Below are 14,343 nucleotides of genomic sequence, written 5' to 3'. Positions count from 1 at the left end.
TTGTCGAATTATTGTTGAATTCGAATCACTGCGCCTTACAAGTATATGAATTTCAAAAACACTATATCGCGATACATCACTATATCGCGATGCAAAACTGACGATGCATCACGATATAAAATTTTTTATATCGCCCAGTCCTAACTATGAGATTATTTTAAGTGATAGTCATGAACAGTTATCATTAACATGGGTAAAGTTTCTATGCAAACTATTTATATATTTTTATTTTTTTAGCAGTGAAAGTAGGAGAGGCATTTTTCTTCTTTGAATATAAATATTAAAGAGAATGTTGAACAAATATTTCTTTCTTTGTTAATGAGACAAAAAACTTAAGAGGTTTCGTCATTGAAATTGAGAGGAAAAATTGAATGTCTTTCTTTAACCAATTTCAAGCTTTATCAGTAAGAAGTAACTATCAATATAAAACAATAGTAACGAAGTTTAAAAAAATAAAGTCTAAATTGAAAATAAATTGCTAAAATTGCAAAACTCTCTTTGTGTACTGCTTTACCAGTGCTTTTGTTACCAATGCTTTAATTTACTCAAGAAAACTTAAAAGACTCGGAACAGAAGGATAATTCTGATTGCAAATGCTGAAAAGGTAAGAGCTGAAGAGCTGACCCATTTAAAGCATTGTTTATTTAAGATGTAAATTTACAGAATGACTTCAAATTTATAAAACGTTTTACAGTATTTTTAATGAATGAGAAAAAAATAGAAATGTGGATTGGGCAAATTAATGAAGGAGAAATTATGTAGAAGGTTTAAAAATTTTCCATTTTTGGTCCACTTTTCTGAAATATTTGTCACTGTTAAGGGGTTTAAGCATGTTATATGTTTTTCATGATTAAATAATTTATAATTATTGTCTTAGTCGGCGATATAATTATAAATATCAATGCTGATGCAGGAAAAGAATTTAAATAGAAAACCAATCCAACCTATTGGACAACAAGAGAACAAATATCAATTGATGCAGTTTTTGCAACCTTGGGGCTTGAAATATTAATGTTTTAGAAAATCTAATAAGCTGCCATATTCCATTATATAAAAGATAATAAAAAAAAGAACTTTTGACGGATGGCAAAATGCTATCATATTTATTTTTTGTTTTTATTAACTTTGCTTACTTATTTTTTATTAAAAATTTGTGTAACAAACTACATTAACTAAATACATGAAATAAATATACATTTTATTTCATCTTGAGATAATTGTCAATAAAATTTTTAGGATTTATTTCCCATTGGCAAAATGGGTCTTGGTTTGAATTTCATGGTGTCCGCACTTTTCAACTACAATAATCCAGGGCTACAATAATCAAGAGTAATAGTAAACAATGCGCATGCGTTGCTATGGCGACCGCTGCTGTTTGATAATTTTTTTAGAATTCTTCTTTTCACTTTTGTATTTATTGTTTTAATTAAGAATCATAAATTCTAACCTACAGTTCAAACTAGATCGTTTTCAATACTAATTGAGGTGAATATCCCAAATAAAGAGGGTCCAAACTGATTGACACGGCCCCAAAAGCTAGAGTTGAAGCAAGCGAAAAACCATGCCAAGGCCTAACCTTACAGAGGCTGGAAAAGCCAAAGCCAAAGAACTTAGACGGGAATACCTTAAGCGTTACACACAAACGAAGAAACGAAAGGATTCCGCTCGCAAACGCAAGCATGAAGCCCGTCCCTCACAAAAGTACCAAAGTGGTTGAGAGAATTGAACCCTACCGAAGTGCGAATGGTGACTCTCCGAACCCCTTTCATGCAGGTACGAGAACTGGGTGTTGATCACCAGTTAGGGATAAAAGGATCCATTGTCAACGTACCCAAACTTATACAAGACCGTAGACTGTCTTCCACACAATATAAATGATTCATTTGCTATTCATGTAGTCCCGCAGTGGACTGATCGTTAAGACACGGTTCTCATCAGATCACCGAAGTCAAGCATCACTGGCTGCGGTCAGTGTGCGGGTGGGTGACCCACTTGGATCAGTCTGCGAAGGGACCGAGGGTGTGCGGTATTGGTCCTCGTTAAACTGTGCTACCGTAAAGTGCTCGACTTCGCGCGCAGGTCGTCGGGCTACCGAAGCGGGGCTGCCATCCCCTCCGCAGAGGATCAAAATTGTGATGGCATGTCTTCGGATCATCCTCCGGGATGTTTCCCAGACCGTCGCTAATAGCCCATTGTGCAGCTCTAGTGCGACGTTAATTAACAACAACAACAACAAGCTATTCATGTAAAATTGAAAAAGGCTTAACTTTCAAATCATATTTCATGTATGAATCATATTTCATGTAATCATATTTCATGTTTTTGTAAATGTCAGGCACTGAATTTATTGTTTTTCGTCGTGGAAGATGCCGGAGGTGTTGCTCATTTTGCATTGCCTGGTGAGCACATTGTGACCAAAGTCACGGAAGCGAGCAACATTACCTACGCCATACTGCCCTACATACCCGTTCACTGACATAAACATCTCTTACCATCTCTTCTAAATGTTTATGTCAAGGGCTGGGCCACATGCACACATCATACACAATAGAAGAAAACACACTGAGAGAAACAATCATGCCTTGCGCGGGTTTCGTAGGCTGGCTCTTAGTATTTAGTAAGAAATTTCGAATGGATTTTTCTAAGTATAATTGAGAAAAAGAATTGTTTTGGTCAAATTTAAACAGAAGAATAATAAATAAAAATTAGAAGAAAAAAAAACTTAACTACGCACTGAGTTGTTTTGAACATACTATTTTATTGTTCTACATTTGAGTTATGAAAGTTAAATTAAAAAATCCTTTAGAACCAATTTCTTCATAGTCAATTTCACTTCATTCACAGAACCCCAATAAATAATTCTGCATTCAACAGTTTTTAACACGTTTCGACACAATTGCATATTTTTAATTTTTTTGATTGGTTGATAATTTTTATCTTATATATTTTATTTGATTAAAAAAAAAATACTTACTTTCATTCCAAATAATTTAATATTTCAAAGGTCTTTTATGATAAAATAATCACGCTTGTAAAATCGAGTGCTTTTTCGATAAAATAATTTTTCTTTGCGATCAGTGATCATTTAAAAATGTAAATAAAACTAATCTTTTATTGTGATAAGCCATCCTCTTTAAGATTGATTATCACATTAATCTCGGGACCTTAAAATATTCCATTCAAGAAAAAAATCTTGTGAAATTGAGTCCTCCAAAACAGATGCTACTTCCCAAAGTTCAGATGTTAATCGGATTACAAATAGTATTTAAACAGGGACTTTTCAGAATTTGCATGTTAGAATCTGTAGTATGGTTTCATACACAATTCAATTGTCCACCATGCAAGCCTTTTACTTCCTAGTCATTTTGACCACTGCTTTTGCTCTTCCGTTTCCAGAAGAACATAACGATGGTGCAGTTAAAACGTTTCAGACTGTGAGAAAAGGTAAGTTTTGTTTCAGTATAAAAATTTCTCTTAAGCATTAATGCAATCAACAAATTATTAATGTGAGAAACTCACTTAAGGTAATTATCGATGAGCGTTTCATTTTGGAAAGAGCTCGAAATGCGTGTTTAAGAAACTGGACACAACTTAAAATGCGTGTTTAAAAAATAGGCTGAGCTTAAAATGCGTGTTTAAGAAAATGGAAACAGCTTAAAACGCGTGTTTAAAGGATTGATTAAGCTAGAAATGCGTGTTTAAGAAAATACATAAAGCTCTAAAATGCTAAAGAAATGTACAGTTCTCACAATAAAAAACGGACCACCCTGATTAACTTTTGATATAATTACCAGATCTTTGCGTTCCAGGACACATTCTTCATGGTTCGAAGGGGTGACTTCAACTATGCTAATTAATTAGAATGGATTATATTTTAAGCTACGAAATCAGACACAAAAACGAACTTTCTCCGAATAAACGTACCCTTTTTTCCACTTATTCTGATTTCTGACCCCTAAAATATGGGGGGGGGGGAGAGCCGCAATCTGGGAAATATGGTCCCAAGAGTTTGGTCAGGAGAGCAATGCAAAGTTTGAACCCCTTAATGTTAATTTCACTTTTTCGTATTTTTAAATGTCTCGAGAACTTCTTACATGAATTTAAAGTTTTTTGCTAACAATTATAAATTTCATTTAGCGAAAGATAATAAAATGCAAAAAAATTTTTTTAGTAAATGTTTACCATTTTTTAATTTTGAATTGTAAGGTACAAAATTTTTTGAATCGTTTTAAGGAATATAATTTTAAAATTCGAAATACAAAATTTGAGTGAAATCGGTCTAATAGTTCCTGAGTAATCGAATTTCAAAAAAGTTGTATTTTAAAAATTCCATCTCTCAGTAGCAATTTCACCAATTTCATTCCAATTAATTTCATTCCCAAAATTGTATTCTTTAAAATGATATAAAAAATTGCGTACCTTAGAATTAAAAAAAATCGAGCAATATTTTATCACTTGAGTTTCTTTAGACTATTTGAATTGGAATTTGTTTTTTCGCAGCGCGTGTGTAGCTATTCAAAACAGAAAAAAACTGTATTTATCTTTTGAAATTTTTTCTGCAAAAAATAAACTTTTGTTTGTACTATCTAGTAATTTTTTCAGTTTAGTAATTATTGGCTTCAAGTAATTCAACAGAATGGTATTTAATCTACTGATTGACATTTTCAGTCAGTTATAACTGAAGGAAGATTAACTATGATTAGTGATCGTGACTAACATTAATATAGTGACTAACATTAGTATGGTAAAAAAGGATTATTTTTTTATAACACAGTAAATGGGAGGAAATATTTATAGGTATAACAGAGCAATCATTTCAAGTGAGATGATATAACACATTATTAGTTTATATATTGACCATCGGCTTTAATTTATCGTTTAAATAGGCATTTAATGTATAGATCGGATTTAATTTATTGCTTGTAACATCTGACCTATTGATTAGCATATTCAGCCAGTTCTAGCTGAAAGAATATTAACTACGATTAGTGACTAATATTAATATAATAAGAAAATTTTTTACTTAAATCTAACATATCCGAGTAAATGAAAGAAAAAAAATTATAGGTATAAGAGGACAATCATTTCTAATGAGACGTTATTACACATTATTAGTCTATGTATTGGTCATCGGCTTCAATCTATTGATAGGATTGGCATTTAATGTATAGATCCGATTTGACCTATTGCCTTGCACTTGACCTAATGATTAGTATTTTCAGTCTACTCTAACCGAAGGAATATTAACTATGATTAGTGATTAACTTAAATACAGTTAAAATAAAATTTTTTTAATAAATCTAACATAAAAGAGTGAATGTAACAAAATATTTGTCGGTATAATAAAGGTATAATTTCTAATGACTTCCGATTTAAAAAATGTTCGCATAATTTAATGTACGTATTTAAAAAATTTTGTCTTTTAATTCTTACAAATTGAGAACTTGATATACTTTTATGTCCATTATATCCAATCTATAGATCGAAATTCTAGAATACCTAGCATATTCAATCAATGAACCAAAAGCTTACATATCCATTCAGAGTGTCAAAAGTTTATTAGTTATTTTGTACTCTGAATATTTTTCTGAATTAAACAAATTTATCTGTAGAAATTATACAGTTACAGCACAGTTAACATAAAAATTGTTTATCCCCTCATACTTAAAGTTAAGATCAAAAATAATTAAATGAAATCATACTTTTAAAAAAATTAATTCATTTGATGATTAAAAATCTTGCAATAATGAAAATAAACTTTCATAAATTTGTTTAAATTTTATATTTTTTATTTGCAACAGAAGCCATGAAAAATCCAGATGTATTTGATGGAGATATGCTTGGAATTGATAGAATGCTCGTAAGTAGACTTCGATAGTGTTATTCCAATTCTTTTTTTCTATTTTTTATGAGTCCAAATAACTTTTTCTCAGTTCCTACCATAAAATAAAAAAATATTTAAAACCTTGAAGAAAAAAATGACCACCAAAAAATGATTTCCCCCCCCCCCTAATCGATTGAAAATATAAAAGGCCTTTCACTCGTTTATTTTATTAAAATTCAGCGTATACTTAGAATAAGGATATATAGGCGGGTTACTTTTTTAATGAACTTTTACTGAATGTTGGTTAATGTGAATATGATTTAGGTAAAAGGCTAGTGTTATCTGAAAATATCCGATTTAAAAAGATCTTTCGGAATAAGTTTAGCTCAAATTTAAGAATAAATGGGGAAAAGGTATGTCTTAGCTCAGCGAGAGAGCAATTCTAACACCCCAAAACGATAAGGCAGCATCTGAAGTTATAACTTACTGTTGAAATAATTAACTATGCAAATCATATGTCTTCAAGTTCGACTTTGAAAATACAGTAAATTATTCTGTAGAATTTCTCAACCCTCAGTATCCATCTGGTATGCCACTCTAAAATGTGACTTTTAATTTTCCTTTCATTTCGTTACGAAATTAAAATGCTCCGAAACTCTGCAACGGAACTAAACTTCAAATTAAGTCCATGAAAAATACATAATCGAAGCTGTGATATTTAACAATTATAGAAAGGTGAAACAGTCTATTTAAGCTGTGCAAAAAACATGCAAACAATAATTTAAATTAAGTAAATAACTTTCCAATTTATATTCCGAAAACACAAATATAGCCTTTAACAAATTAATTTTCACTTATCTTTTTTTGTAATTTTGTTGAAATGAAAAAAATGTTTTGACCAATTCACATTAAAACTTCATCACCATCAGTAAAATAAATGAAAAGTGGTTGTGAAATTTGTATCTCCAAAATAAATTTTTTTTTCAACTCCTAGTAACTAGCATTAATATTGTTAAAATTTACTATAACCTGCACAGTAACTTTTATACCTGGCTTGAAGTTGCTGTTCTCTAATTTAGAAAATTTTACAAAGTTATGTTTTGTAATACTTTAGAAGGATGTAGAAAACAAATCATGAAAAGACAATTTATTGCTTGTTCTTTGAAAATCTGTTGACTGCTAACAAAAAACATATATTAAGAAAAAAGAAATTTTAGAAATAAAGGAAACTCCCCTCCATTAAAAAATGTAATCAATGTTTGATACTATGAAATTAAGTAAATAGTAATATAATGTCAACATATAAAGAATCCCATACTTTTTATTAAGAATAGCACTATATTAAAATCAGTAATTGGTCTATCCAAACATTCATGATTTTTAATTAAAAAAACATCATACTTCATTTAATCCTTAAATTTGTAATTTCGTATCTCTTACATTTAATCATTCCGAAAAGGTCAAACTCTCGAGTGGTTGAATACAATAAGCACAATCACTCAAAATGATTCACTCAAATGACGATCACTCAAATGAAAGCCCCATCCAGCAAGTGATATATTTAATTATCTCAATGTTTATTTTCAGGAATTATTGAATAGTATACTGTCAATTCAATACAAATCTCGGAGATCCAAAAGATGCATTTTTTCATAAGATTTTATAAACACTATAGAAGATCCAAAAAAAGTTTTACGATGTTTACTTCTAACAATTGTGTTAAGATTTCTCATATATTCGAACGTATTTATAATATATAACTGTTAAAACAATGCACATCAAAGCATCCACGAAAGCAAGAAAAGCGTACTTCGATTTTAAACAGAAGAAGTGACTTGACAGTGATCTGCCTGGTTTAAACCTTCCTCAGATTTGGTTTCGGAATCGGGTTTTTCCTTAAACTTCGCTTCTGCAATGCAGCTTGGCTTAACTCCGTGGTTTAGATTAGGTTTAAAGTTACTGACTTCATTCTGATAATTCAACTCCAGTGTTGTATATATACGGGTCATTCTCACAAAAACAGTCATTTTCATGTCCCCAGTATATTTTATGTTTGTTTTAAAGCTTACGAAAAAAAAAAAAATTCAGGGAAAGTATCCTTCGGAATGCAAGCTAACAAAAGAATAAAAATAAAATTATCAATTTTTATTTTTTATTTATTTTAGGGTCATTCCCTCACTTGTCCCCACTGCTGATTTAAAAAAAGAAAAAAATTGCTTCTGCAATAAAATTTTTTTTTTTTTTTACAAATTCGTATTTTTTATTTCAGAATACTGAAATATAGAATTCAGGAAATCAATTTTAAATTTAATTTCTGATAAAAATATTAACACAGCACTATTTTAAACTTTGTCCCCAGTGTTTCGCGTCATTCCCTCACAACAATGTTCTTATCACCTGCAATCTTCTTAGAATAAAAATATTTTAATAAAAACTTCAGAAGTTAACAACTGGCATCATAGAACAAAATTGCAGTATGTTTCCATCTTCAACTTAAAGAAGCTTTGCTGTGGAATAAATTTGAATGAATCAAACCAGGTAAAATTTTTTACATTTGTCATTCCCTCATGTCATTTTTTAGAGTAAAATAAAATACAACTTCATCGAGAAAGTGGATAATTATATGTTGCTTTCTTGTATGAATATAATTGTATGTGATTGACTTCAGAAATTAATTAGGCCTAACTGTTATTTTTAAATTTTATTGAATTCGTCATTCCCTCACTAGTGTATAAAGTGAGGGAATGACGCTGAAGTGAGGGAATGATTCAAGATGAGTATATTATTAAATTTTTTTTTGTTCAATCGTGCCAGCCAATTTTATTTCCCAAACCTGTAAAAACTATTAAATATATAAGACTAAATTATAATAAATATTAGATATACTTAGTATGTTATCATTTTCAAACTTTAGGTAGATGTAACTTAGATAAAAACATGTATTAAAATAAAATATCATTCCCTCACTATTAGTGTCATTCCCTCACTTTTTAAATAGTGAAAATAATTAATTTACTTATTAATTAATTTGAAAAATAAATTAAAAAATTAATAAATTAATTTATTAAATTAATTAATTTATTTATTAAATTAATTAATTAATTATTAATTATTATAAATTAATTAATTATAAATTAATTATTTAAAAAATTAATTAATTTAAATATTAAGTATAATTTATAGGATATATACTTTCTTTATAATGCCATTACATATTTCTATTAATATAAAAAGTTTCAGAGCTTTTTATTCACTTTACTTTTTTGGGATTTTATGAACTGAAAAATGACAGTTTTCGTGAGAATGACCCATATATATCAGATGCTTCGCCATTTATAGTACGGATTTTTTTTTAGGCGGAAGACAGAAATGCTAGACGAGAAAAAAGTTACAGGTGGCCTAATGCTGTTGTACCGTATGTTATTAGCAGTGACATTGATGGTAACTATTAGTTTTTATTTAGTGTTATTTTTATTACTAGTGGGCTGCGCCCTCCGCTCGCCAACCCCCGAAAATTGCTACGCAATCTTATATGGTTTGCTTCGCAAGCCAAGCTCGCTTCGCTCGCTACTAACTTAAGTGCATTGCAAATGCACAAAATTCTAAGAATTCAAAACAATCATTCAAATCCATATAAAAACTTTTTTTTTTTTTTTTTTAAAAATAATTCTTTTTAGTAAATACTAAGTCATTAAAATAAATTTGAATTCAAATAAATGACATGTAATTCGTTAAACCTATTAGAAATGTGCTATAGTATAATTCGTGATATAAATCAAAAATCGTCAAATAAATTCGTAACATATAAATTCGAAAAAAAAAGCGCTTTCGACAAAATACTAAAATAGAGATCTATCGACAGAGACTACTCACTTCTGCCTAGCTTAATAGTATGAGATTGCCGTAGCTGATTCTCTCTGGTTATTTCAGTTTCCGTTCTTAAAGGCGCTATATGTTGAGCCACCTCAGCTAGATCTGGCATGTGACATTTTTAGCGGCAATCATTTTTCGATTTTCTAGCTTTGCCATTCGGAGAGTTGTAATGAGACTTTTTTTTGTCGCCGTGTAAGAGAAATAGTAACGTAAACAAAACAAAGCAAACGTTGCCACCGGCTGAAAAGAAATACAGCCAAAATTTGGGAGCCACGTAAGAGAATTATATATATTAGATTTTACTTTTGTCTTATATTAAAGTATTACGTTACAAGAAAAATAACAGTTAACTTGGTGTAGTCTACCAGCATAAATTCACAGAGTAAAAAAATAATATCCTTTAATTTTATATTTTTACTCAGGGTGGAAGGAAGATGGGAATTTTACAACCGAAAGTCAGCCTTTTTTGTAATCATATATGGCACTTTTTTACTAGTTATTAAACAAATTTAATTGGCGCTCTTGTTTAAAACTCGGAAATTTTAACTAGGGCCTAAGATTCTATGCAATGCGTGTAATTATAGGAGTTCATTTTCGCAAAGCCTGTACGTATCTTTAGAAAAGAATTAAGGGATTATGTAAAGTCCCTGAACGGAATAACTTTTGAACTAATGATCGGATTTTCACGAACTAAGACTATATCTTAATGGTTCAAGAGGGTGACCTCCAATATATCAATTCATTAGTGCAGATATCATTTTAAGTTAAGGAAATCGGATACAAAAACGTATTTTCACTGAATAAAAATACTTTTTTTTAACGGCTCAAGATGTCCTTTTTAGTATTACCTATTTCTACTTTTGACGCAGCCTGAAATGAAGGAATGTATTTTAATTTTGAAATGATTTTGGAAATAGTTTAATTATGTTTACAATAGTTAAATGCATCGGTTTAAATACGTCACAGTCTTATGCCGTATGAGGCCTTATACGGCGTATATACACGGCCTTATAAATATTTATACTGCCCTATGCAATATATTCTTTGAAGTCAGTGCATCGGAGTAATTGCTTAAATACTTATTTATATATGTTAAGTTTTTTTTCCAATTTTTATATCTTTATTGACGTTATTTCACTCTTGCAGCCGAAAAGCGAAGAAACATTTTTGCAGCTTTCGCTTATTATCATGAAAACACCTGTCTGGAGTTTGTTGCGAGAACTACTGAACGGGATTACATTAAGATACATAACGGAACTGGGTAAATATATACTAAGGGGCTCAGCCCCCCTGTTCACTGCCGCTCACCAACCCCGATGATTGCTTCGCAGTAACTGTTGTTTTTGGGCATAAAATAAATTTTTTCGACGTATAGTTGAAAATATTCTCATACGCACAGATGAAAAGTTGCAGTTTTGAAAATACACCGAAGAGCCATTACATTATGACCACCCTCCATGTATAGCAATGGGCTCGCCGAGGAACAATGTTTTCATGGGGCACATTAGGACCCATAATCCTCATAGAACAATCCCTGACGACTGTAAGCTACTTGAACATAGTTGCAGACCAGGTTCACCCATTCATGGCAACAGTTTTTCCTGCGGGGGATGGTGTTTACTAACAGGATAATGCACCATGTCATAAGGGTCGAATCATCATGGATTGGTTCGAGGAACATTCTAGTGACTTTCAAGTCATGTCTTGGCCCCCAAATTCACCTGACGTTAATCCAATAGAGCATTTGTGGTCCTACTTGGAAAACCAAATTCGTGCTGCCACGCTCACCCCCTCGCAATGTGAGGGAATTGCAGGACCAGTTGGTGAGCGCTTGGTACCAGATACCTCTGACTACCTATCAGCACCTTGTGGAATCAATGCCACAGCGGGTGCTAGCAGTTTTGAGGGCTAAAGGTGGTCCTACATGCTATTAGCAGGGTGGTCATAATGTAATGGCTCTTCGGTGTATATGTACTGAAAAGATTTCTATTGTCTTATGCTTTTTGCCTTAACTTTCCATGTCCATTCCCTTTATGATTCTGTTCAGATCTATTAATGAACATAAATAACTTTTCTCGGTTATATTTTTAAAAAAAAACATTTAAAATTAAAGGTATATTGTTATAACAAATTTGGTAATTTCGCAACCATTATTTCATATTATCGTTTACCAAACAGGCTGATATATTTAATATAATTTATGTATGCATTACATTGTGCATGAAACTGACCGTTAAGTTCTTGTTCATTTAACAAATCTATTTTATCACAATTATTAGTAGTATATTAATGTAATTTGCTCCAAAAAAAATAATAAATAAAAAATGGTTAATAATGTTAGAGCGCAGATTTAAATAAGTTTATCTTAAAATGCGCGTAATAAGGTAATATCACAGAATTATGTTAAAATAAAGAAATAACTTTTAGCTTTAAACTCTTAATTTAGGAAAATATAAAAAATGTAAGGGTAATAATAGAAAGGAATACTAATCAGGAAAAATAAATATTACATGTACCTTTAAATTAGGGACACAAAAATAGTTTTTAGGAAAACAGCACTTTTATGACCTTTATTAATTTTACGTTGATAATAAAAAATATGGAAACTAATGAGGGAAAACTAGATATTCCCATATTATAATATATATGCATCGACAACAATGGAAAACTGTTTTTGATCATTATGTTTTCATATTATATAGAGATATTTATCACATTATTTTTCGCTTTTTATAAATTGCTTAAAATTTTCCTTGCCTTTCTGGAATGTTTAATTCTCTTTCGCCAAGTGTGTACAGCATGTAAAAATATCCTTCTGACAAAGAATGCGTACAAAGTTTGAAAACATTCCTTATATCTGTTTTAAGTTTTCTTATTCCTCAACACATAAAACAATAGATAACATCGTGTTCAAAAGGAATTTCTCAAAAGATTATTCTAAAAGTATAACTCTAGAGCCATGGTTCCCAAATGGGGTTCCATGCAAAGATAGTAAGGGTTCCAAAAGTTAAGATTTTTTTTTAAAAGCAATAATTTTATGTTTTTTACCAATCAAACAATCGGTTGTTTATATGAAATTTACGTAAAATGTCAAAATAAAAAAGGAGCAAAATTTAGAAGAAAAAATTTCAATAACAATATATTGAATATTATAATAAAAAAATACAATGCAGACTTCTATGCAGCCCACAGAAATGCAACTACAGAGGTGAAATTTATTCAAAAATTATTGTAATTTCAAGTGATTTTTCGTGTTGTTTTATTTTCTTTTGTTCATTTGCTTACTTAGAAATAATGACTGTTTATCTATTGTTGTCGAAAAATGTACGTCTTTCGAGATCATTACTGAATATTCTTGCATTTGGTATATATCTTAATATTTAAATTGAACTTTTTTTAAAATATTAAAAAACTTAAATCTAGAGATGATAATCGTTTCTAATTTGACCTTTTAAGTTGTTGTAAGTCTTGTTAGCGAGTAAAATTATTTACCTTTTCTACTTGATACAAGCAATCTGTATTCCTACGTTTATTTATTTATTTTATTTTTTCAAATACTATCACTTTTTTTCAAATACTGGTAATCGATCTTTTACTAATAATTCATCCATAGAAGAAATGCTTTTAAATAATTTTGTGATAACTTTACATTTTATAACAAAAATATTCTTTGTTTTTGTAGAAAATAGTGCTTATTAATATGATTAATGACAGGCAACTCTAGTAGGTTGGTGAGATGTTCGAACAGGTGGATGTAAGGCTTCCGATTTATTTAAATAGTTCGTTGGTGAGATTTTAAATCTGAACGTAGCTCGAAACGCGTGTTTACGAAAATAAACAAATCGCTTGATTCCATTTTTCAAATTTTTTTATGAGGGTTACTTCTTTCTAATGTTTAATGAAAAAACTAAGGAAACTAAATAAATTAATAAACTGATGTCTTCTATTTGTATCCACTTGGTACAATTTATTAATTTAGTCTTCAGTTTTAAAGAATTTAAAAGTCTGCAGTTTTAACGGGTACTATAAATTTATAACAGTAGTTATAAATTTACGTTGTGGGAGTTTGGAGTTACAAGATTCAGTTCATCGTTTAAAAATGACAAATACGATGGCATCACCCAAAAAGTTAATCTTCGATCCCGAAATCCCGCAATGAATTTGCCAAATGTTTATATGAGTAATAGAGAGCATGCAAAGTAAATTTGGGTTGAAAACTGAAAATGTGCTTTTTAAACTAAAGTCCATTTTCGTTAGCACGCATTTTAAGTAGTGTCCATTTTTGTAAACACGCATTTCGAGCTATGTCGAGATTAAAAAAACTCTTTAACGAAATGTTGAGCCTGTGCCTACATATTTTTTTCTTCTGTGAAATTCAGATGTACCTCATATGTTGGAAGACAGCCAGCCAACTATCAACCTCAACCCGTATCACTTGCAAATGGATGCCAACGTCTTGGAGCGATTCTCCATGAACTTGGGCATGCTATTGGATTGTTTCATGAACACAGTAGGATTGACAGAGATCAATATCTTAGAATCCACTTAGAGAATGTAGATGAAAGTAAGACTCCTTTCTGAATAACATCTTACATTTTTTTTATCTCTCTCTCTCTCAATATATATATATATATATCCATGTATAG

The 14,343-nt window shown here is 30.4% G+C and overlaps 1 protein-coding gene across 1 annotated transcript in view; it reads left to right on the top strand.

The window, feature by feature from the left end:
* The first annotated feature begins 3,164 nt into the window (after positions 1-3,164).
* Positions 3,165-14,343, top strand: part of LOC107448341 (astacin-like metalloprotease toxin 5) — a 13,985-nt gene continuing 2,806 nt past the window's right edge. The window contains exons 1-5 of the mRNA XM_016063499.4: positions 3,165-3,444; positions 5,802-5,860; positions 9,181-9,265; positions 10,844-10,958; positions 14,077-14,261. Of these exons, the coding sequence (XP_015918985.1) occupies positions 3,309-3,444; positions 5,802-5,860; positions 9,181-9,265; positions 10,844-10,958; positions 14,077-14,261 (580 nt within the window). The 5' untranslated portion in view covers positions 3,165-3,308. The remainder of the gene's footprint in view (positions 3,445-5,801; positions 5,861-9,180; positions 9,266-10,843; positions 10,959-14,076; positions 14,262-14,343) is intronic.

This window comes from Parasteatoda tepidariorum, chromosome 6 (genome assembly GCF_043381705.1).
Source record: "Parasteatoda tepidariorum isolate YZ-2023 chromosome 6, CAS_Ptep_4.0, whole genome shotgun sequence".
Lineage (NCBI taxonomy): Eukaryota > Metazoa > Arthropoda > Arachnida > Araneae > Theridiidae > Parasteatoda > Parasteatoda tepidariorum.
This window is presented reverse-complemented; position numbering and strand designations above follow the sequence as displayed.